General features: G+C 53.4%; 4 protein-coding genes across 4 annotated transcripts; 1 reads left to right on the top strand and 3 right to left on the bottom strand.

Annotated features, from left to right (window-relative positions):
- Positions 1 to 543: 543 nt before the first annotated feature.
- On the bottom strand, positions 544 to 2,906 carry LOC113146801 (ice-structuring glycoprotein-like). The gene is made up of 5 exons (XM_026335218.1): positions 2,658 to 2,906; positions 2,241 to 2,379; positions 1,913 to 2,112; positions 853 to 919; positions 544 to 809 (listed from the first exon to the last, which is right to left on the bottom strand). Exons 1-5 carry the CDS (start codon positions 2,904 to 2,906, stop codon positions 544 to 546), a joined length of 921 nt encoding a protein of 306 aa, XP_026191003.1.
- Positions 2,907 to 4,583: 1,677 nt separating this feature from the next.
- Positions 4,584 to 9,253, top strand: LOC34620888. Its single transcript, XM_026335213.1, has 10 exons — positions 4,584 to 4,647; positions 5,368 to 5,400; positions 5,520 to 5,566; positions 5,923 to 6,027; positions 6,195 to 6,245; positions 6,793 to 6,981; positions 7,504 to 7,763; positions 8,072 to 8,504; positions 8,691 to 8,792; positions 9,167 to 9,253. The coding sequence occupies exons 1-10, from the start codon at positions 4,584 to 4,586 to the stop codon at positions 9,251 to 9,253; spliced, it is 1,371 nt and encodes a 456-aa protein (XP_026190998.1).
- Positions 9,254 to 10,492: 1,239 nt separating this feature from the next.
- Positions 10,493 to 14,263, bottom strand: LOC34620889 (poly(A) polymerase type 3). The gene is made up of 6 exons (XM_026335217.1): positions 13,337 to 14,263; positions 12,688 to 12,957; positions 12,179 to 12,334; positions 11,379 to 11,477; positions 11,121 to 11,150; positions 10,493 to 10,831 (listed from the first exon to the last, which is right to left on the bottom strand). Exons 1-6 carry the CDS (start codon positions 14,261 to 14,263, stop codon positions 10,493 to 10,495), a joined length of 1,821 nt encoding a protein of 606 aa, XP_026191002.1.
- A 3,856-nt stretch (positions 14,264 to 18,119) lies between these two features.
- Positions 18,120 to 20,008, bottom strand: LOC34620890 (MIP18 family protein galla-1). Its single transcript, XM_026335215.1, has 5 exons — positions 19,595 to 20,008; positions 19,355 to 19,504; positions 18,700 to 18,960; positions 18,291 to 18,492; positions 18,120 to 18,175 (listed from the first exon to the last, which is right to left on the bottom strand). The coding sequence occupies exons 1-5, from the start codon at positions 20,006 to 20,008 to the stop codon at positions 18,120 to 18,122; spliced, it is 1,083 nt and encodes a 360-aa protein (XP_026191000.1).
- Positions 20,009 to 21,668: the final 1,660 nt, after the last annotated feature.

Below are 21,668 nucleotides of genomic sequence, written 5' to 3'. Positions count from 1 at the left end.
CAGGAGCAAGAACTAGCCAAGAGCAGGAGCAAGAACTAGCCAAGAACGTGCCTCTTCTCTTCTTGCACCTTCGGTTGTGCAGCGTACAGGCGCGTCCTCCTCCTCTTCCGTGCAGTGTCAAACAGTGTCAAAACAACGCATCTTTCTTTGGCTCTAGCAGCCACACAGGAGAGGTTTCCTGGAGGAGCTGCTTCGCCCTCTCTCGGTGCGTGAGGCCCCTACAAGTGTTGGAGTTTCGGTGCAAGATGCACGCCGGCCTAATAAGGCAGCCACGCACTAGATCGTGGGAAAAATATCGTCTACTGCCTGCACTACAAGAACGGACTGGTCACCTACAGACAGCAGCAGCGCTGGCATGGGGGCGCTCCGTTTGCGGAGCAGCGCCAGCCCAGATGGATAAACTGAGATCAACGATTCCCACGCAGCGCGTTAGTGCGCTTCGTTTCAACGCACCCCGTACTGCTGCCGCCTCAACCCACGCCGCAGCATGCAAAGGCAGACGCAGCAATGCCTCGAGCAATGCCACCCTCCCCTGCGAGCTGCTCAAGGACTGGCTGCATGCACCTTGGGAACTGTTTGCTTAAGGCGCTTCCCAGACTGCAGAAAGCACACTGAAATTGGGCTCCATGTCCTCTTTGTGGGGTGTTGCAAGTCTTTTACCTGCTGCGGCTTCTGAATGCAAGGCGCTGCTGCAGCCACCTGTATGGCGCTCGCCTTCTCTTCCTCCTCCGCGTCTGCAGCATCTGTTGCGTCTATTTTCGCTGCTGGTGCCACTGCATCTGCTTTGGCGTCTGCCACACCTGCAGCTGCTGATCCACCTTCATAACAGCGCAGCAGCGGCAAGCTGCAAGCAGTTTCTCGCTCGGGCACGATCTGCTGCTGCTGCCTCTGCTGCTGCTGCTTCTGCTGCCTCTGCTGCTGCTGCCTCTGCTGCCTCTGCTGCGCCTCTGGCTTTTCCGGAATCTTCCCTGGCTGCTGCAAGTGCAGCCTCACGCCTCCTCGTTGATGCTGCTGCTGCTCTTGCGAGGGCTGCTCTGGGAGATGCTGCGTCAGCGGGCAGCTCCCGCGGCATGCAGCACGACGGGCAGCAGCCGCAGCTAGCTCGAAGACGCTGCTGCCCTTTGCTTTTAAGGCAGTTTTGCCTGGATCCCTCTTGCACTCTCCCCACGAGGAGCGCAGCAGAACGCGAGTAGCGGCTGCTGCTGCTGCTGTTTTTGCTGCTGGAGAAGACGCAATAGGGCATGCAGCCGCAGCTAGCGCCTCCGGCTCAAAAAGAGAAAGGAGCATGGCAAGACAGCGTCCATCCTCACCTTCCTCTCCAGCCGTTTCTGCTGCAGCTGTGTCAGCACTGCTGCTGCTGCTTAGCTGACTGCTCCCACTGCTGCTCCCAAGCTGCCGGCTAAAGTTGCAAGCCTCTGCTACCGCTGCCTTGACGGCTTCGCGAGCTTCTTTCTGCGGCGCTCGCGCGAGCGGTGCAAGCAGCAGCAAGCACGGCCGAATCACGTGCTGCAGCAGGAAACGCGGCTGCTGCTGCTCTGGAGATCCTTCTGCAACAGTTGCAAGAGAGGGGGCACACACGCAGTGTGAACCCTCATCGCTGCGCTTGAAGATTTCCTCCTCCTGCTCCTGCTGCTGCGGCTGCTGCACTCGACGACAACTCAGCGATAACTTCAGCAGCTGCCGCACTAAAGTTGCTGCAGGCGCTGCCGTTCGTGTGGCGTGCAAGTGTGACTGCAGCAGCAGCAGCAGCTGCGGCAGCAACTGTGGCAGCAACGCAACAGCTGCAGCACATCACGCGCATGCAGGAAGCAACAGCAACAGAGGCACTCAAGAAAGTACATGCACCAGCTGCAGCAGGTCCGTGTACTGGATGACACCAACGGCATCAGCTGCAAGAGCACTATCTAATGACACAACCACCAACAGAAACACTAGCTGCGAGAAAACTGAAAACAACAGCAAGAGAAACAGTTGTACTTGATGACACCAGTAGCATCAGCTGCAAGAGCACTAAAAAGACAATTGAAACAGTAGCTGCCAGAGCACTGAAAATACCTACAAAAGCAGCAAAAGCAGCAGCAGCCGTGCCAGTATTAGGTAATGGTATGCAGCCTACTCATTGCTGCAATTTCTTTGAGAGCATTCGATGCCTCAACAGCAAGAAACCTTTTCTCTGCTGCTGCTCGCAACAGCAAGGGGCCTGAACAGCGTTGCAGCAACATCAGCATCAAGCTGCGCACTCTTTGAGACAGATGCTGCTGCTGTTGCTGCTGCTGCTGTTGCTGCTGCTGTTGCTCCTGTTTGGCTTGCTTCCCTTGTTGCAGGTTGTAAACTGACAGCAAGCCACGACAAAGCATCCCCACGGTGCGCATCGCTGCTCTACAGCTGCTGCTTCGGAGGGAGAGAAGCTGAGAAGCCACAAAGTGCAGCAGCAGCTCCTGGTGTGTCTCCACAGGGGTGTTACTGCACAAGGCAGCATCAGCAGCAGCCGTTGCCGTGGCTCCCTCAGCTACTGGTGAAGGTATTGCTGTTGATGTTAGAGGCGGTAATAATGGTGGTGATGCTGCTGCTGCTGCTGCTGTAGGAGGCTGGCGCAGCAGCAGCAAAGGCCTATGTCTGCTGATACTTTGAAGCAGAGACAAAGCCAGGAAAGAAGCCATCCAATCCTCATCAGCAACAGCAGCAGCAGCCTGCATCCTGGCAGGCGTTGTTGCTGCAGCAGCAGGTGCTGGTGCATGCGACAGTGTCTGGGGAGACACCGCAGAGGCAGCGACAGCAGCCTCTGCACCAGCGTTTTTGGTGCCAGCAACAACTGGGGGTGTTGTTGCTGCTGCTGCTGCCTGAGCAGATGATGCAGAAGCGTCGGAAAGAGCAGTTGCCGGCGCAGCACAAGCAGCAGCTGCCATCGTTGCAGCGCGCATGCAGCAAAAGTCTAGTGCGCATTTCCATATGGAGTCGGAATTGGCTACTTCTGACCCTCCATCTGCTGCTGCTGATGCTTGGATCGCATCGCTGGTAGCAGCAGCCGGCTGCTGCAGCTTCACAAATTGAGCAAACCAACCAGCATCGGCTTCGGGAACTTCTTGCCAATCAAAAAAAACAGGCGAAAATCTGGAGGCAACAATTCGGTAGAAGAAGCGGCTGCTTCTTCCTCCTGACTTGGCTTCTGTTTCTGCGTATGCTGCTTCTGTTTCTGTGCATGGTGCTTCTGTTTTTGTGTATGCTGCTTCTGTTTCTGCGTATGCTGCTTCTGTTTCTGTGTATGGTGCTTCTGTTTCTGCGTATGCTGCTTCTGTTTCTGCGTATGCTGCTTCTGTTTCTGCGTATGCTGCTTCTGTTTCTGTGTATGGTGCTTCTCCTTCAGTTGCTGCTGCGGTTTCTATTGGGGATGCGGTGGAGGCTTCCGTTTTCGCTGCTCCTGTGGCAGCGGTTTCTGCAGCGGCTGCTGCTGCGCATGTGTTGATTTGTGCTGGTGGTGCATGCAGTCTCGTGGCTGTGATTTCCTGTGTCGTCGCCTTTGACGATGCAAACAGGCTGGCTGAAGAGGCCTCTTCTGCTTGGTTCTGCTCGGGCGTGCTCTGGGGAGGCGAAACTAAATGTCTCTCTCCTCTCGGCGTTGAGTTGGGAAGAGGCGGCATATTCAGAAAGCCTCGGCCTTCACGGATTTGAATTAGCGGAGGCTGGTTGACGAAGAAGCATTTTTGCACTGCAGCACCTCTCGGGAGCGCCTAGCGCGTGCTTTCCTCGAAGTTGAAGGTTCCCCTTGCCAAGAGATCGCCGCGTTAAGGTTGAGCTGTCTGAAAACGTGGATCAGTGCGGCCAGATCGCTGCAGCTCATGAACAACTAGAGCCTAGGGTCTAGCGCGGGGCAGCATAAAGTGAGAGGAAGAGAAAGAAGGAAAAGTCGCATGGGATTGCCGGCAGGAGCAGCACCACAAGGTGTACGGGCGAGAGCATTCAAAAAAGTGCAGGGCTGTCGATCTGTATGAGTCTGGTGTCTGCGTTGCAGCGTACTGTGTGTGCGCAGCCATTTAGATCTAGAAAGGGTAAGAGAGCGAGAATTACGGCATGGAACGTGCATGCGCGCAGATCCGAACAAAGTTGAATTCAAGGGGATATTTAAGACCTCGGGGGGCACCGCCGCGAGCGGCTGGCGCCCTCCGAGAGTAGAGAGGAGGGAGGGTGCTATGAGCGTTCCCCTGCGTGAAATTCCTTATGGCAGCAGCAATCGGCCTTTCCTGGAAATAAATAGTAAGAAATAGGGAAAAAGGATTCCTCTTTCCATTCGGCCGGAATTTCCGGAGCGTAACGGCGCCCAGGGTTGAACCGTACGCTGCGTACTAACACCGGCAGCCGCGCTCAACAGTGTCATCATGACGGGGCTTTGTGCCGCTGCCAGCGGCGCCTCGGGCCTTTGATCTAACTCTGCGAGCAGTGTCTTTTTTCCAATTCGCACTGTTTCGTAGATTTTCTCCACAAATCCTCCCCTCTCCGGCGAGCGATGCGAGCTGTCTGGGGTCTGGACTGTAGGGTTCTGGCCTCAGGGTTGGCGCTTCAAGCAGAGGGCTAGACGCGCGCTCACCATGGAGGACATATTCTTTCATATGCTCTTCGTGGTGCCACTCACGCGGTGGATCACCAGCATTGGTGAGGCTTTGTGCGGCTGGGGCTGGCGCGTGTTGCTTCTGGCCGCTTGGGGATGTACGATGCAAGGGGGTTCATCTTTTTTTTCTGTTTTGCGCGTTTCGATCCCTCTCTACGCTTTTTGACGGCCTATAGTTGTAGGGGCTTGCCTCCAGATCGCCGCCAGTTACCTGCACTGAGACGGTTGGCACCTGCGGGGGGGGGCCGGAGGCTGCAGGCTGGAGGGGGGAGGTGACGGCTGTTTTACATCGCTTCAACCATTTGAATGGCAACAGGGGAGAGCAGCAGACACAGAAGAAGATACTGGAAGGCAGCGAGGGGGTGGGAGGGAAGGAGGGGAGAGAGGGTCGGGAGATCGAAGGGGGGGGGGCGAAAAACGGTTCTAGGGCAAAAAAAAGAACATGGATCCAAACAAAGGCACCCATACGATGACGCAGATTGACTTTGCCTTCTCACAGCCTTCCCCCCTCTTCTGCTCTCCCCCAAGCAGCCTTCAACGAGAGGGTCTCGTTTCTTCTCTCTTCCTCTCTCTCTCTCCCTTTGTCTCTCTCTCTCTCGTTCGCGCAACCCCGCCTCTCTCTGTGTGTATGTGTGTGTGTGTTTGTGTATCTGTTGCTGTTTCTTTCATGCACACCGTCGGAAGCCATCTGCGGCTATGTTTGATGGAGAACAAGGCACAAAGGGCTTGAGGCTCAGAGCTTTCTGCGGTGCGCTGCGCTTCAGATCGACCTTGGAACCGGAAGTCTACGAAAGTTGGTAGGCGGTGACAAACAAGGCAGACGCAGACTCTGCCCTTCCAGTCGCAGAGTATTAAGGGTCTGCGGTTCGACCTGCAGGGGCTTCTGTCTGTTGCTCGTGTTCTTTTCTGTCTTTAGGCGCGTGCCTTGCGCTTGTGGCGCTCTTCATCATTGGAATGTTGCAAGTGCGGCCTCCCCCGAAACCCTTCCATGTGTCAATCGACCTTCCTTTGTGGCAGTTAGCATTTTGTATATATCGCAGTGTTGTGTTTTCCGATCATTTTTGATGCCTCATGGCCGTGGCGCTGAGAAAAGGCCCTAAATAGGGAGAGAGAGAAAGAGACAGAGAGAGAGAGAGAGAGAGAGAGCACTCTTCTTACGAGGGGTGTATAGACAGCTGAGATCGCGCTCAGGGGCTGAGCGGCTATCACAAGAGAGGAACTTGGGGACATGTCTGTATGTGTCTCAATACATGTATATATATATGTATATACATATATGTGTATATATATATATACTTGTATGGCTGATTTGCATTCAGTCAACCCGCGAGCCAAATCACTTTGAGACGATCGGCGTTCCCCCTAATGCGCCTCCTCGGGTGGTGTCATCAACGTACAGAAAGCTCTCCCTCCAGTACCACCCCGTATGCGCCAACAAAAAACTCTGAAACGCTAAGCAGGCAGGCACCGCGTGTAGCAGGGCCGTCGGGGAGGACGGGGGGGTGGAGGCTACCCCTTGGAAGTTGAATTTCAAGGGGCTTTGAGGAGTAAGAGTTTGCCGCTTGCTCCCCGGTGTCTTTGCGGCTTCCAGGATAAGAACCCATCCATGGAGGCCAAGGAGATGTTCGCAAAGATCCGCGAGGCAAGCCAAGCGCTCGCTTCTTAGGGGTGTTTAGAGCTTCGAGTGTGGATGAGGGGGTCGGAGGCAGCCAGCCAAAAGAATGGTGTTTCGTGTCGAGGAGTCCTCTACTCGCCCTCTTTTTTTCCTAGTTAGAGTCTAGAGCTTATGCTCTTAAGGTTGTGCTTACACATTAAAGCAAACACCCCCTTTGTTAGGCCTGTCTTAGGGGTAGGTGAAAGCGCTCTCCAGGAAGGGCGTGGCATGCTGTTGCTGTGTCCTACCTACCTTTGGAGCTCTGAGTAGGGCGACTCCTGGGTGTAACAGACTGTAGGCGTTGGGAGGCAAAGGGATTTAAAACCCTTTTGCTTAGAAAGTTATCTAGAAGCGGAATGCGTGCGTCTATCTGCATGCGTGGAAACGTAGTTGCGTGCCTACGTACGTATCTGTATAGGTGTGTATATATATGTGTGTATGCACAGGTGTGTGTGCATATGTATAGGTGTGCATGTGTATGTGGATTCGCGTGTGTATTTCTGTATGTTTGTGTGTATTTGCATGCATGCAACAGGCACACGAGGTTATTGGGAGTGAAAAGAGGAGGGATGCATTTTGCCGCTTCGGGGATTTCTCGACGGACGGGGCTGTGGATGATGAGCATTTTTACGATGTTCTGCTTGTAGCCGTCTTTCACTGCCTAATTCCTTTTGTCTTTGGATATCTGCACACCTTTGGCGATGCATCTCTCACCACTCGACAGGTTCGCGAGGAGATCGTGATGCAGCGAATCGTCACTGAACTTGCGTTTGGCGCGCCTGCTGTCTTCCCTCCCCCTTCCTCTTTTCCTTTAGTCTTATTTCTTCCATAAGGGCTGCCTGCCGGATAACTCGTGTGCTGTAGGCAGCCACGCCGTCCTAGCAGTCTATCGCGCTGTCTCAGCTTCCCTGCATAATCCTGCACTGGCAATAGACAGACAGACAGACAGAGAAATAAACGTATTTCTTTGCTCTTCGCCATGAAATTAAATTACCCGTAGACTGAGAGGGGTTGAGGCAAAGGGGCGCAGGGCGAGATACTGTTTTTGTGTAGAGAGTCTTTTGTGTTCAAAGGTGTATTTATTTGTCTATCTGAAGGCTTACCTAGGTGTACATCTAAGTCTGTGTATTTGTCATGTACTTTTCTGTGTATTTGTTATGATCTTTTCTGTTTGTTTGTTATGTACTTTTCTGTGTGTTTGTCATGATCCTTTCTGTTTGCTTGTTGTTTGTGTGTTTGGCTTCAGTTCTTCTGCAGCTATTTGGCGCTCGTTTTTGCTTCCGAGTTGTTGCTGCGCTTTGACAGCAGCGCGTACGGCCTCTTTTCCTTTATGCCTTTTGTTGGATCTTACTTGCCCTTTGAGAAGGTCGTTGTTTTGCACAACTGGGTGCCGATAGTTTTGAATGCGCTGCTTCTTTTGGGCCCGGATTTTGCAAATCAGCAGGAGGAGCTTCGCGAAGAAGTGTGCAGACACCTGCTGAAATCGGCTCTCGACAACATTACCCAGTAAGGCCTTACTGGGTAGTGGGGTGGCGATGGTGGGGTTGCTGCCTGCATTTGCGCGTGTGGGGAGGGCGGGCAGTTCCTTTGTGTCTCCAGAGGCTGAGAGGCGCTAATAGGAGGCTTCGACAGATGCAGCCACCCACGAAAAAAGGAATTTCGCGTGCCTATTTGTTATACAGCATTTGTTATACAGCATTTGTTATACACCTCACGCCAACGCCTCTTTGTTATACAGCATTTGACATCCCGCATGCCTCTTTGTCGCAGTGTCTGCGTGCCTTGCCTCGTGTGCCTGCCCTCCCCTCTCTCAGGTTGGAAGCGTTTCTGGAGGTTGCGGAGGGTGTCTTGGTGAAGAGTGGAGCTCTCCCGCTGCGCGTGCGGTGGGCGAGGGCTGCGCAGTTGGAGGCAGAAGCTGCTGCAGCAGCAGGGCAGAAGGGACCCCCCCCTGCAGACGCAGCGGAGCGCTTCGTGCAGCGAGTATCCGCAAGGCGGCTGCAGCAGCGCCTCCTTCGAGAAAAGGCGAAGGAGGAGGCGGAGGTGGCAGCGGTCTTCGCCAAGATTCCCTTCAAAGAAAATGTGAACCCCAAGATCGTCGAGGCTGAGCGAAAGGCGCAGCTTACAGCTCTTGGCTTCACAGAAACAAGCGAACCAGCAACGCCTTGGAGGCTCAATCCCAGTGCAAGATCCGAGGAGGAAACACCGGATCTCTGGGGGCAGGCAATGGACAACGAAGCGCGCACATGGGTGCGTGCATGCCCCTCCAGAATCCTTTTTTTTAAATTTGCATGGCTCGCCTTTGAGGGGCTTGTTTTAGCGGGAGAAAGGCGATATCGGCTGCTCCAGGGAGATCGCGGTGCGGGGAAGGAGGTTCTTCGAATCTGGGAAAAAAAATTCGCGCATGGGCGTGTTTTTGCGTGTGTGCATCGGCAGCCAGAAGGTTTAGAATTGAATGACTTGCTACGTCGTGAAGACTGCACCACGTATGGCTTCGACTTGAAGCGCAAGGGCTTCCTGAAACTCCTAGATCGCTATGTAAGCTCGTGCGGCGGCTCTTTGTTGCCGCGTGTCTGCCTATCGTCTTCGTTTGTAGACGCTCGGAGTAAGGGTCCAGACGCATGTGTTAGGACTGTTGTTTGCTGCGGACTCACGGCAGCCACCGGTACAAGGAGGGGGGAGGGGGGGGCACACTTCAGGATGCATCGCCCACACGCTTTCGCGCGCTTAGCGGGATGGTGGCACTGCCTTGCTGCTGTGGTTGCTGCTACCGCTTGTCGCGTCTGCATGTGGGGGGGTGCGTTGCGTCTTCTGGATGTGCTCATTGCCCTGCTGCTGACTGTAGCGTTCGCAAGTTGGCTTCTTGTGCATGCATGCACGCCTTCCGAATGGAGCGGATGCTGTCTGCGCAGGAGGAGGATGCGGAGAAGGGCAGTGGTATATCCCTAGGTTCCGTAATTTTCTTCGGGATGATCTTTTTTCGGTGGTATTCAAGCTAAGGAGGCGTTGCCAGGGTTTAGGAATTCATACAGAGGTGCACAGAGAGAACGAAGGGAAGCTACATTGACAGATATACAAAAGTATGCACAGAGAGATATACAGCATCTATGTCTGTCTCCTAAGGAAAGGGCGGAAATGCTTCATGCACATAGACTCCTGTCTACGTGCATGAAACAACGCCGAAATGTTTTTTGCATGCATATTTATGTATGTAGATGTGCGTATATACATACAAACGTTCACATTTACAAGCTGTCTGTATATACATAGAGATATATATAAATATGTAGCGGTGGAGGCCGGAGGGCCAGCCGATGGGTCAATGGCTCGGGGGGTAAGCAATCTGTTTCTCCCTTATGGAGAAAATCAGAAACACCAATAGACATACCCATACACAGACACACATACACATCTTCTCTTTACACGCCTTCTTATGCAGAAACATGCCCACGTGATTTACACGCACCTCTGTGCTTCCTACAGCACGTCTCTTGCTATATGCCCACTTCCATCAAAATAACTGACAACAAACGCGGGCAAATCTCCAGCTAAAAGCTGTCGTGGTCTTGTGCAAGCCCCCCCACAAAACAGCATCAGCGGCTGCGGCGATGGCGTTTTTTGCGCCTCTCGCCACGTGAAGTGAAGGCGCCTTCCATTCGACGGCCCTCGGCAAAGGGTTTACTCCCTACTCTTCATCGTATACTAGCAGCACGTTTACAGCAAGAGCTCTTCTCCTGCCGGTGTGGTTGGTGCTGCTCCAAGCAGCGCACGACAGCTGCAGCGGTTACCCCTGCTGTACACCTACAGTCTAGTGGTTTTGCACTCTGTGTTTACAGTTTCGTGTGCTTTTGCTAACGACCTAGCATAAGGGAGCCATAATGCGCGCACCGCATCCATAGAACAACTGGCACTTTCGTGTTTTTATAACCGCTGCTGCCTGCTGTAGTCGCCCTTGCCTCCCCATTCACTCTTCCCCATTTGCATGGACAACAAAAAATGGAATTAAATATGCCGTCCGAATAAAACGCAAGCAGCAGGCCCAAGCGCCACGCAAAGCTGACGCCCCCTTTGTGGCTCCTGCTGTCGCTTGTTGTGCTCAATCGGCTGCAGCAGCACGACAAGCCGTTGCTGCTCTGCCGCGAAAGCCGTGATGTAGCAACCCTTAGCGCCCTTCAGGCAACAGCCAGAAAATGTGCGAGGCGACAAAGCAGGGCAGCCGCAACCTCGGCGAAGTGCACTCAGTTCTTCGATTTCTGCGGCACAAAGTCTCCTCCTGCAGAGGCCGTCTCGCCTCCCATTTCTGCAGCCTTGCGCTTTGCTAAATTCCTGCCTTCCGCCCCCCCCTGCTGGTGCGCACCAGCAGACGCAGACACGCCGTCGCCACCGCTCAGCGTCTCAGCAGCCGTGCCCGCAAGGGGCTGCTGCTGCTCATTAGCCGAGGCTACGCCAAGCTGCTTCAGGAGTGCCACATGCGCGTCCATTGGCTTCTTGAGCCCTTCCACAATGGAGGGGGGCAGTTGTGAGCGGCGGAGATGCCGTACGCGCATCTGCACAGCCCCCTGAACCTTCGAGAGATCCTGCGGAAAGGCCAGTTGCAGCGGCGGACAGACACGCAAACAGGCAGAAACGCCATGCACAATGATACTGATGCACACACATGTCTACGGGCAGGCCGAGAAAGGGGAAACAGTTTTCCGCAACAAAAGAAGGAGGGGTGGCAAGCAGCACGCGATAATGACCAGGGCCTCCCCATACACTGGAGAACAGTGCATTGACAAGCGGAAAAATGCGCAGAAAAAGACACCAGGATACACAAAAAACAAAAACAATTCACACATAGACGCCCCCCCAAAATCGTGTACTTACTGGCCACCCGTTAATCAGCTCAACGAACTCCTGAAAACGCACCCACCCACACAGAGGATACACACGTATTTACGTACATATGTACGTAGACATATACATATATATATATGTAGAAGAACGCACACTTGCGCACATGTAATTAGGGTTAGATCCGATATCCTTCAATCACAACGCGGCCGCCACCATACATACATATATATGTACATGACATGCACGTACATACATATATATGTATATATATATAGTGTATAGACTCACGGCAATGGCGGGACGGAGATCGCAGACAGCCTCGCCAGCCTTGGGGTTTGCAAAGGTAAGCGCCAGCAATAGAGAAGAACTCTCTGGCCAGTCTGGGTCCTGCGATTCACCGCATAAATATGTGCATACGGCAGCATGCAGTGCTCGCGTCGCCCACTTGAGACTCGCGAGAAAGAACGGGTTTGGCAAGTGCGCTCAAAGGCAGTCTGTCCAAGGTCCAACAAAGTGCACAGAACGCTGGGTGTGTGCATTCAGTGCCCTCTCTGCAAGGCTTTAGAGCACGCACAACAAAACGCCGCCTCCTCCCCTCTCGGAGAGGGAGTGAAAGACAAAGAGCAAGAAACACTCGTTTCACAACAGCACAGCACTCGGATAAAAGCCTCTACGGCGCTCAAGAGCCACACAGTAGTCCCACAGCCTGTGCCTGCAGTACATGGCATGCAGTCGTATGAATGTCGTCCTTGGCAAGAGCCGAGAATTCCTGGCTTGAATATACGTATATATATAAATATATATAAATATGTGTATAAATATATATATATATATAGATGAATATATAAATATACATACATCTATATATATAGATATATATATATAAATATATACATGCATACACACATATACATACATATACACATATACATACATATACACATATACATACATATACACACACATATACATACATATACACACATATATATATAGATGTATGTATATATATGTGTATATGCATGTTGAACATGGGTATATACATAGATATACCACCCCCCACCCCGCCTCCCTCCCACAGCTCTTACTTGTGTCTTGAACACGACGGGGAGAGGCCTCACAGCCATCTGAGCACGGGGTTCCTTCGACTGCCCCAAGGCGGCTGCATTATGCGCGAGTCTTTCTAGCGAGCGAACGAGATGCCGCACCTTGGATTCGATCCAGCCTTCCCACTTGCGATGCACCTGCGGCAGCAAACAAAAGAAGACGCGAGGGAGGGATACTGCGATCATCGGGAGGCTCCGCGGCGAAAGACGAGAGCTTTCCGATATGGCGTGCAGTTCCGACGATCACAGTTGTCTTCTTGCGGAGGGGAGAAAAAACGCAGATCCCCAGGAGGTATTCTGCCTTCGTGCAGCAGCTGCCCTTGCTGACTGTTCTTCTATTGTTGTGAAGGCGAGGCTATGCTGCACCAGAAGGCTGTACTTTTTGCGACTTCGAAGTGTCTGCCACCCCCACTGGAGAGGCCCTTCCTTCGCTAGAGGGTCAGGAACGCAAGAAAGGTTCATTTTTTGGCGCGCGACGCGTGGGTACTTACAGCCTCTGATTTGGCGAGCACTTGAAGGTCAAGAAAATGCCTATACATGGCGAGATAGTCCACAGGAGTAAGTGTTTCGAGCAGCACTTCCTTCCACGACTGAAGCGTTTGGGGGGGGGATGCAGAGCCTCCTGCAGCCCAGGCGTTGAAGCGTTTGGCTGCGGCGCTCAGTTCTTCACCGATGATCCTCTTTGTTGAGTGCGAGACGTTGTGAGTCGAGTTCATGGCTGGGAAGGCTGGTGTGATGATTTTCAGCAGATGCTGACGGTCCTGAGGCGCAGAAAAAAGCGCAAGCGCCAGTGATAGGCCGTGTGCAAGGAATAAGCGCAGCGGCTTTCGAGGCGCTCCTGGGAGTGCAGGCGGGGTGGGAGAGAAGGCGTAAAGGCGGGGAAACTTGAGACTGACGCTGTATAAGACTCTGGCCCGTGCAGAAAGGTGTGTCGCAGTCATAGCTCAAGGCTTTCAGAGAAGGGGGCTAGGGGAAGAGGGGGGGTTGCAACATCATGCATATATATATATGTATGTATATATATATATATGTATATATGTATATATATATATGTATATATGCATATATATATGTATGTATATACATGTATATATATATATATATGTATATATATGTATATATGTATATATGCATATGTACCTGTGCGTAGAGTTGCGGATTCCACACCCTGAAATTTGTAAGACCCTCAGCCGGCTGAGGCTCACTAATCTTGCAGAGGCAGACAGGGCTTCTGGCCCAGCACCACTGTGTGTAGACTGTGAAGAAGCGTTGGATCAGAAGGTTTGGAGGAAAATTCGGGTAGAGTTGGCAGCATCTCGCCACGAGTATTGCCCAGCTGATGCCTCCTAGATATCCCAAGACGTTGCTGTAGACGCCTCGCGCTTTCGCCCACTGTTTAATGAAGCGCAAGGCCGTTCTGAAGACCGACTTGTTCGGCACAAGCTTGAGGATCATGTCTGCGACACGATTGCCGTTGAGGCTCCTTGCTGTCTTTTCATCGGTATGCTTCAGGACGGAGTCGGCCTCGAGCCCAACCCACGAGCTCGGGATACAGCGCAAAGCCAAGCGTGCAAAGAGAAGGTCGATCTCCACGCCAGAAAAGCAAAACTTCAACACTGGAGTGTACGCATCCGGCACAGGTGTAATCTTTTCAACCCTAGGATCCTGTTGCAGCTTGGCCAAGAAGACAGTAAAAAACGCATCCCGTGTAACATGCTTGGGAGACACGCACAGCGCGTCGATATCGCTCCCAGGTGTCGATACACCCAACCGGTATGACCCAAAAGTGAAGATCTTCCCCCCCGCCTCCCTGGCTTCCGCAGGGTCTAAGCCTTGCTCTATTCCTGATTCATAAATCCACTCGGAGACGATCTTGTTCAGTTCTGCCAGCACGAGTTCTCGCTGCCGTGCACCTGCGGCTGTCTCATACACCCCCTTGTGACGCAGCACTCGCACAAGCTCAACGCTCTGATGCAAATCCGCCGTCGTGGGCGTCTTCAAGGATATGGGCCGCGTTATGCCGTACGGATAAGGGCTCGCCTGCATGACGAAGGGGGTGTCTCCCATGACATACACCTCCAAAGAATTCGCGGAGGGAGGCGCTGCTCCGGAGGCTGCGGAAGACTGCGAAGCAGCGGAGGAGGGGTTCGTCGATACAGGCGGTGCCCCGCCTCCGGAAGGAACAGCCGAAGACAGAGCGCCCCTCGGCGAAGCTACCGCTGGACTTGAAGGAGGTGCAGTCGCAGAAGCCGCTGGAGAGGAAACCAGCGCCATGTGCGCAGCGGCAATCGCGCGCGTGCTGGTGGGCGTAGGGGTCGGAACTCCCATCCTAGAGGCTGCGGGGTGGTGCAACTGCTGCATTGGGCGTCTTTACGGGAAGAAGCGCTGACCAGAGAGGGCGGAAAAGCGAAGAAGCGCAGTGGCGCCGCACCCGGCGCAGTGGCTGCCGCGTTCAGGTCTTGCTGCCCTGCCTGGTGCTAGGTGTTGCGCGGAGAGAGTGAATTGAACATGAATTCCCCCGTTATAGCGGAAAGGTCGAGCTTAAAGGAGAATTGGAGACAAAAGAAGAAGGGGGATGTCTCCAGCTCGCTTCAGAAGAGTCCATCCATCGCGTCACTCCGTTTCCTCCGGCTTTTGGTCTGCCCGAAACCCGCACAAATCCTTCTAAGACCACCCTAAAGAGTTTTTTAGCGGTATTTTGGCTGCTGTGGCGCGCGGCGACGACCGTATGTTGTCTTCTTGCATGCACATTGGGGAAGCAGAGGCGCGCGCGTGGCTGGGCGCAGAGGGGCCCCTACCCATGGAGGGGAAACACGGCGCAGCCGTGAGGCCCTCTGGTGCGTATCTGCCCGCGGCAAGCGAAATTATTTACTTGCATTGTTGTTTCTGCAGGTCCGGCATCCGTGAAAGGGCCGATATAGAACCTCTTGCTTAGCTTCAAGCTACCGCCAAGAATCCCCCATACCGTGCACTCCTTTGAGGAAGTTGAGGAGAGGGTGCCAGGCACAACGCGTGCCCGCCCGATATCTGTACACAGCCATCGGGTCGCTGCGCATTGTGGGAACTTGCAGAAAAACCATTGGCTCCGTTTTAAAAAGCATAATCGACCTTCATGAGCGCCGACTCGCTGCAGACCGGCAGAGCGCGGGAAGAAACCTCTCAGACAGTGGCGTCTTCCAGCAAGTCCACACACCACCTGGGGTCCACCATTAAAGGAAAACATTTGCGAAGCGAGTGTATTAGAGACACTACCCTCATGCCGCGAGTTCGCGACAATCAGCGACTTCTACTCTTTGCCTCCACCCGAAAGTTGTAGTATACCGGGCCGCGCAACATTTCGGCACTTTCAGCGCGCTCGTCAATGGTGAAACCAGAGCAATTCAAGTACGGAGGGAAGGCGTGTGTAGCGGTACACGCATCGTACTTGTAGCAGGGTAGAGGCAAAGTCAGCTGTGGGCTGCTACCTGGGGGAACAACGCTACGTGTGCCGGTACGCTAGGTTCTAGGGTCCAGCGCTGTGCGCATGCACATGCTCGCAGCGGCTAGGACGTGCAGAAACGCGCACCTTGCGAGTTCTTCTGAGTAAGAGGCGCAAGAGCGGCACTGTAGTACGTGATGAGGGCGAGCATAGAGCTCTATCGAGGGTCACTGTAGGGACGCACTTGACTCCAGTCTCAAAATACAGAGGAAGTAGTGATTGGAGATATCTCTCAGGAAAGCTCGCCCTTTTCTCTGCAGCTTCCCTCAGAGATCCCAGCATGAGGGAAGTGGAGGCACAGCTGGGGTTTTCCGTGGCTGCACCGCCAAAATACTCCAAGCAGCCACAGTGAATTGTTCTTATCATCCGACACACACGCGCAAAAGAGTGCATCTCCTTGTATGGAGCCAACAGTGCTCTGCAATTTAGTATACGTACGAAGAGACAAGCCAATTAGTCGATCCTTTACTACGTCTTTGTCAAGAATAAGCAGTGTAGTGGAGAATGCTTGATCCTAAATTTGTCCTTTACAGCAAGGAGTGGGGCAAGGGACCTTCTGGTAGAAAGCCTGGCTTTTGCCATCTTCTCTTTTGTTTGTTGGGGTTTGCGTAGTTAGGGCCGTTTTGTATAGGTTCCAGAGGGAACGCTGCGTGTACAATGTGAATTCCTCCTATGATTTCCATGGGGGAAGTCAGCGCGAAACCACATCAAAGGTTGGGAAAAAGCTTTTAGGCTTCCCTCTACCACGGGACCCTAAGCTTCATGTCCCCATCAGTTTAAAATGTTCGGACCGAAGGAAGAGGAATAACGGGGTTACAATTAACTTTTGCACCTTCCGAGCGCTCTAATCGTATAGCCCACACTACAAGGAAGTGGAGCTTACCATGCCCCGGAGCACATGGCAAACAACAAAAGCCAAATCATACAACATGCAATTAGCCACACTATATATATGCTCCAGCGAAAACTACCAAGGCGCAGCTTGGCTTGCTACGTGGGTGGGTGGGTCGTGGTTGGTGGAGAGGGGAGGGATGGGAGGTGAGCTACAAATATGATTCCCGCTACACGAATTTAGTTGCAATTAAGGCATATTTGGGTATGGACTGCATTGCCGGGCTCTTCGTGTTGTGCAATGCTCGTAAAATGCACTTTTGGGGTTTCATACACTGGCAACGTATGCTCTGTGGCTCTACACGGCGCTCGCTGACCGACCTATTTTCTGCACCGCTATGTTGAGACTTGCCTTTGTACAAGTAAGAATGCGAAAAACCTACTTCCCTCCGAAATTTCTCACTCTGGAATGTCGTACAGTCTCCCCGCTGCTGCTGGGAAGCTGCAGCTACCTCGTGCCCCTCTGCTATCTTTCGTTTCATCCTGCTGAAAGCCTGCGGTGTGACGTGGGTACATGGAAGAGAGCGCTAAGAATAAAACAGGAGCTTTATTACTAGTTGCAGTGGGTATCAGGGTCCCCCTAAGGGGAGTTACTAGGAGAAAGACAGGAGCTGCGGACAAAAGGCTGTCAAGTGTATTCGTGGGCAATCTGTTTGTCATCTTCAGTCACACTAGACGTACTCCTCCATGCTACCTGAATGCAGCAGGGCCCATCTGCCCCTACATATACACCTGTTTTCGCCATGAGCGCACTGCACGGCACTGCTCATGGAGGAATCACCAAACGCCCAGTAGGTCGAAGCTGAAAGACCTACTGTATGCAAAATTTACGGATAACAAGCTACTTTCCGCCAGAAAGAGGCAGCTAGCAATTCTGCCTTATTGGTTCTCCCCTGCAACCATGCAGCATCCTGTGCTAAAACGACGGGGAACCCCTGCGGGCGCAACCGCATCAGTGTACCCCCAGTGGCAATGCCACTTCTACAACGTTAGAAGGTCGTTCACCTCCCGAAGCACACTAAAGTTGGAAGCGGCATCCTTACATCGAGTAAGAAACACCGATGAAGGGAAGTCAGAGAGGGATGCACAGTGCGGGCGTACCCATGTAGAGAGGGGAAAAGGCAACTCCCCGACAAGACGCAACGACAACACAGAAAAGATAACGCAGAATAGGCAGAGCACCAGGCAGCGCTGACAGCGCAGCCACTGAATGGATTTGAGGCTCAGACCCATGTGCATCAACCAACAACGGGAGACCGGTGGAGAGACACTGGACTCTCCTGTCAGTGCGAAAGCGTGTCTCTACACATCCACCGTTTGCATAGATATACATCTCCTCGCCTAACAGCACTATTACCTATATACATACATTTTTGCACATGCATGACAAGATACACGTGACCTCGTAGCGCAGGATGAGTTTGCGCAAAAAACGAACTGCCAAACGTGCAATATTGTGTGCTCTGCAGGCAAGAACGGCAATGGAGGGTGCTGCAAAGGACTTACTTTGGAAGTCAGCTGGAATGCCAGCATACCGGTGGTGTAGCCAAAATCCTAGCCGCACCAGAGAAGGTCTGTGACGTTCGTCCACACTTCGGTATCCTTAAGGCCTGCGAGGACGCATGCAAGGAGTCTAGAGCTAAGCGCCACAACAGTTCAAGGTTGAGCCTGGCAAGGTTGGCACTCACAGAGATCGGGGTGGGCAGGGGGCGTATCCATGCTTGCCTGAATCAATCATCTGCCTGAGTGAAGGATTCGCCGCTGCCGCCCTAACTCTTTCCTTGTCTCCTAGTTGCTTGTTTATGGAAAGATACGAAGCATGCGCCCCAGGGATGATGGAGACGGATACTGAGGACGTGGCTGTTGCTCCTACGGCTGCTGCCGCCCGCTGTGCCTTGACTAGCAGCAGCAAGCCAATCAGAGTTGCCTGCGGCAAGAGCAGCGGTACCTCAAGGAGACACGTGCAGCAGACAGCCGAGCCTCTTGGCGCTAAAAACGGAAGCACAGCGATGCGCGGGTGCAGGAGACTCGCCAACGTCGCAGGCCCAGGTGTACTTGCGCCAACAGCGGGGCGGCAAGACAAGCAGCGCGCGCGTCTGATAAGGATGCATGCAACCAAAGGGGCGACTCTTGCCTGAGAACAATGGGGAATCGTAGGGCGAAAACATATCTCCACGCGCAAATCCCGCATCGTCCGCCAATGCGATGGATGTTGCTCCCGTTTTTGCTGTGAACAGCAACAACTCGCGGCACTGCCGCGAGGCGAGGCCGCTGAGACATCGCTGTTGCAGCTGCTGCAACGCACTTTGACGTAATCAGGCACCATTACGAGGAGCTCCTCGAGAGTATATGGATGCTCCGGATCCGTTATACACCGCACGGCTGCATAGACCTCCTAATGCAGAGGCAGGCAAACACAGAAGGGCCTTCAGATGTGCTTCGGGGGCAGCAACGCAACCGCTACACTCCGCAGTGACTGCTGTGCAGAAGAGAATTTTTCCGGGATGCACATGCCAGTGCCACAGGTGCGCTACATACATACATGCCTTCACGACATCCTACAGATGCACAATTACCAAAACCCTAACAATCCTCCTGCCAGTGCCACAGGTGCGCTACATACATACATGCCTTCACGACATCCTACAGATGCACAGTTACCAAAACTCTAACAATCCTCCAAAGACGTTCAGTGGACAAAGCTGCATCTACCCGCCAGCAGCTTTCACAGCTGAGAACTCGCGAACGCCACGATCTGCCCAGCTATAGATGCATTACATGAGGCTGACCTGTGCAGTCAACAGCTCGCTGCGCGCAAATATCTCCGCTCTATAGCTGTCAATATGAAGCTTTCCACAAGATTCGGCACCGTGGTGGCTGATGGCTGTGACTTTGCGGGTGCGACTTGTACGGCAAGGCCCTCTTGCACCGCAGCCATCCTTGGAGGCGTGGCATGTAATTTCGTTTCCGTCAAAAGCACAATGAGGACCAGCTGCAGCCGGTACATCCGAGGCAGCAGTTTCTGCTGCCGCTGCAGTCGCGTCTGACCCCTGCTCAGATACTGCTTTCCCAGCAGCTTGCGACGGCAACCCTCGCATGTAAGCTCTGTGTTCGTAGCTGTAGGCGGCGAGAATCGAGTCGGGCCGCATAAGCTGGCTCTCCTGTAGGAGCAGCTCCCTCTCTTCCAGCAGCAACTCGTGCAGTTCTTCCTGCTGCCAGCGTAGGTCCCTGTTGCCCAGCCATGGGCGCACCTGAGGGAGCAAAGGAGGGGGAGCACGTCTGTGTTGTTGCTGATGACGCGTAAGCAAAGGGAGCTGTAGCTGATTCTCTTGATAGTGCTGCGACCGTAAAACAGAGTAGAAGTTCACGGAATACGTGCACCGAGGCCACCCGTCGTGCACGCGCTGCACGTGGGGGGCTGGATTGTCTCCTTCTGCTCCCATTTCGTTGCGAAAGCTTCTGGAAATACAGCGCCGATTTCCTTTGTTTCATTACTCTGAGGAGCTTCGCAAATGCCTTCCTACGGCACAGCCGACTGGCATGATGCGCGGCCAGCTTCTGGGCGGCCGGTGCATGCAGGGGGTGGGCAAAATACAACATGGGTCTTTCGAGGTCCCCTGCGCGGAGCGTACACCAGAGAATGCGAATTTTGCAAATTATATCGGGGAGAGATCCAGACTTGCGAAAGCGCATTCATGGAAGCCTCCAGATGCCTCTCTGCCACTACTGGTGCCGCCATCTGACCTCTGGCTTGGTGCCCAGAGTATCGCGGATAGACATATCTTATCTGCTTGTCATTGCATATATTTTAGCCGATGTTCATTCTTTTAATATCCAGACACCGTGGTGCTAAGCTCGCGCGGGTGTGATGCAACGCCTGCTTGCCACCCACAATACACTGCCGAGAGAGACATAGGTGTAGAGCCCATATGGGTCAGACCACAAGAACAACGTGCTTTCAGTGAGTTCCTCACACGTTCGAACTGTCTGATGAAGCAGTTCCACAACACAGAGACAGGCGACAACCCCTCCTCCGCACGGGTCCGCCTGCTTGGGTATGTCGGCTTGAGCTCCCAGGGAGCGCCGAAACGAAACCGTTGGGCGTTCACTTCCTTTGTAGACAGTTGAAGGTCCACATCCCTGAAGTGCAAACTGCCTGCTCGATAAGGCGCTTCACCGGTTGCTCTGCGGGCCATGGTTCCCCGTCCTCTTGCCCCTGGCCGGCAATTTTTTCTCTTGTGCATGGTATCGCGGGTTTAAGCTGATCCTGCTTCTGAGTGTCTTTCAAATGCCACACGAGGGACAGAGCGGTGGACGCAACGCCCGCCACCGATGGCCTGCACCTCAGTACGGCATGCACCCGAAACGCTTTCCGGGCAGAAAAGCAGTCAACTCGGTCCCTCTATTCAGAAAGATGCAATCATCGGAATCTCCCAGGGTGTTCCCGGCAGCTCGCATTTCTCACTTAGTGAAACCAGAGAAGCACCTGTGTCTGCAAGGCAGAAGGGTTCTGGCCTTTCCCCTTCCCCCATGAGGGGCCGTGGTTCAGTCTAACGGATCACAGAAAGATGAGCACGTAGGAAGCTCATTATTATAAGTATTCTTGTAAGGCTCACAAAACTGCGATACGTGGTGACTGTTTCATGTAGACCCGACCCGCTACTGTCTTCGCAATAGTCGTATTTACAACACTCCCGTGCCGGTAAGGCCGTCGAGCTCCTCGTGAGTTTCAGCTTGATGGGCGCGGCCCAGGAGCCTTGGGCGTTCAGTCTCGCTAAGCCTGCTAGGATTACTCCGGCATGCGTTCTTGCTTCTCCAGCGGAAGAAATTTCGTTTAAAAAGCTCGGCGCACGCGTAGCTGGCCATTTCTGGAGGGGGCCGATAGACACCCCTCCAGAGGGGCCAAGTCCATAGCCTTCTCCATTGAAGACAATCCATGGGAGCGGTGATGGCATTTTTGCTGCGGCAACCTGCCTGCAATCTTTAGAGCGTTTGGATATATATTTGTACAGGTGTGACGGGTCCAGCCGTTTGGGGTATCACAAAATGTCTTCCGGGTGGTTGAAGCACCAAGCTGTGTCAATCTGAGAAGTAGGGCGGCGC

This window comes from Cyclospora cayetanensis, unplaced genomic scaffold (assembly GCF_002999335.1).
Source record: "Cyclospora cayetanensis isolate NF1_C8 unplaced genomic scaffold, CcayRef3 CcayRef3_contig_62, whole genome shotgun sequence".
Classification (NCBI taxonomy): Eukaryota; Apicomplexa; class Conoidasida; order Eucoccidiorida; family Eimeriidae; genus Cyclospora; species Cyclospora cayetanensis.
This window is presented reverse-complemented; position numbering and strand designations above follow the sequence as displayed.

Excerpts from the sequence above, each read along its gene's own strand:
- LOC113146801 (XM_026335218.1), bottom strand. The coding sequence starts at position 2,906 with ATGGCAGCTGCTGCTTGTGCTGCGCCGGCAACTGCTCTTTCCGACGCT. Across the intron at positions 2,380-2,657 it reads TTGCTGATGAGGATTGGATG|AGCAGCGATGCGCACCGTGG; the intron begins GCTTCTTTCCTG and ends CAGCAGCTGTAG. Across the intron at positions 810-852 it reads TCGTGCCCGAGCGAGAAACT|CAGCTGCAGGTGTGGCAGAC; the intron begins GCTTGCAGCTTG and ends AAGGTGGATCAG.
- LOC34620888 (XM_026335213.1), top strand. The coding sequence starts at position 4,584 with ATGGAGGACATATTCTTTCATATGCTCTTCGTGGTGCCACTCACGCGG. Across the intron at positions 4,648-5,367 it reads GCGGTGGATCACCAGCATTG|ATCGACCTTGGAACCGGAAG; the intron begins GTGAGGCTTTGT and ends GCTGCGCTTCAG. Across the intron at positions 5,567-5,922 it reads TCATCATTGGAATGTTGCAA|TCAACCCGCGAGCCAAATCA; the intron begins GTGCGGCCTCCC and ends ATTTGCATTCAG.
- LOC34620889 (XM_026335217.1), bottom strand. The coding sequence starts at position 14,263 with ATGGGAGACACCCCCTTCGTCATGCAGGCGAGCCCTTATCCGTACGGC. Across the intron at positions 11,478-12,178 it reads CCGTCGTGTTCAAGACACAA|GACCCAGACTGGCCAGAGAG; the intron begins GTAAGAGCTGTG and ends GGTGAATCGCAG. Across the intron at positions 10,832-11,120 it reads AGCTGATTAACGGGTGGCCA|GATCTCTCGAAGGTTCAGGG; the intron begins GTAAGTACACGA and ends GCCTTTCCGCAG.
- LOC34620890 (XM_026335215.1), bottom strand. The coding sequence starts at position 20,008 with ATGGGAGCAGAAGGAGACAATCCAGCCCCCCACGTGCAGCGCGTGCAC. Across the intron at positions 18,493-18,699 it reads CGATTCCCCATTGTTCTCAG|GCAACTCTGATTGGCTTGCT; the intron begins GCAAGAGTCGCC and ends CTCTTGCCGCAG. Across the intron at positions 18,176-18,290 it reads CAGGCAGATGATTGATTCAG|GCCTTAAGGATACCGAAGTG; the intron begins GCAAGCATGGAT and ends GCGTCCTCGCAG.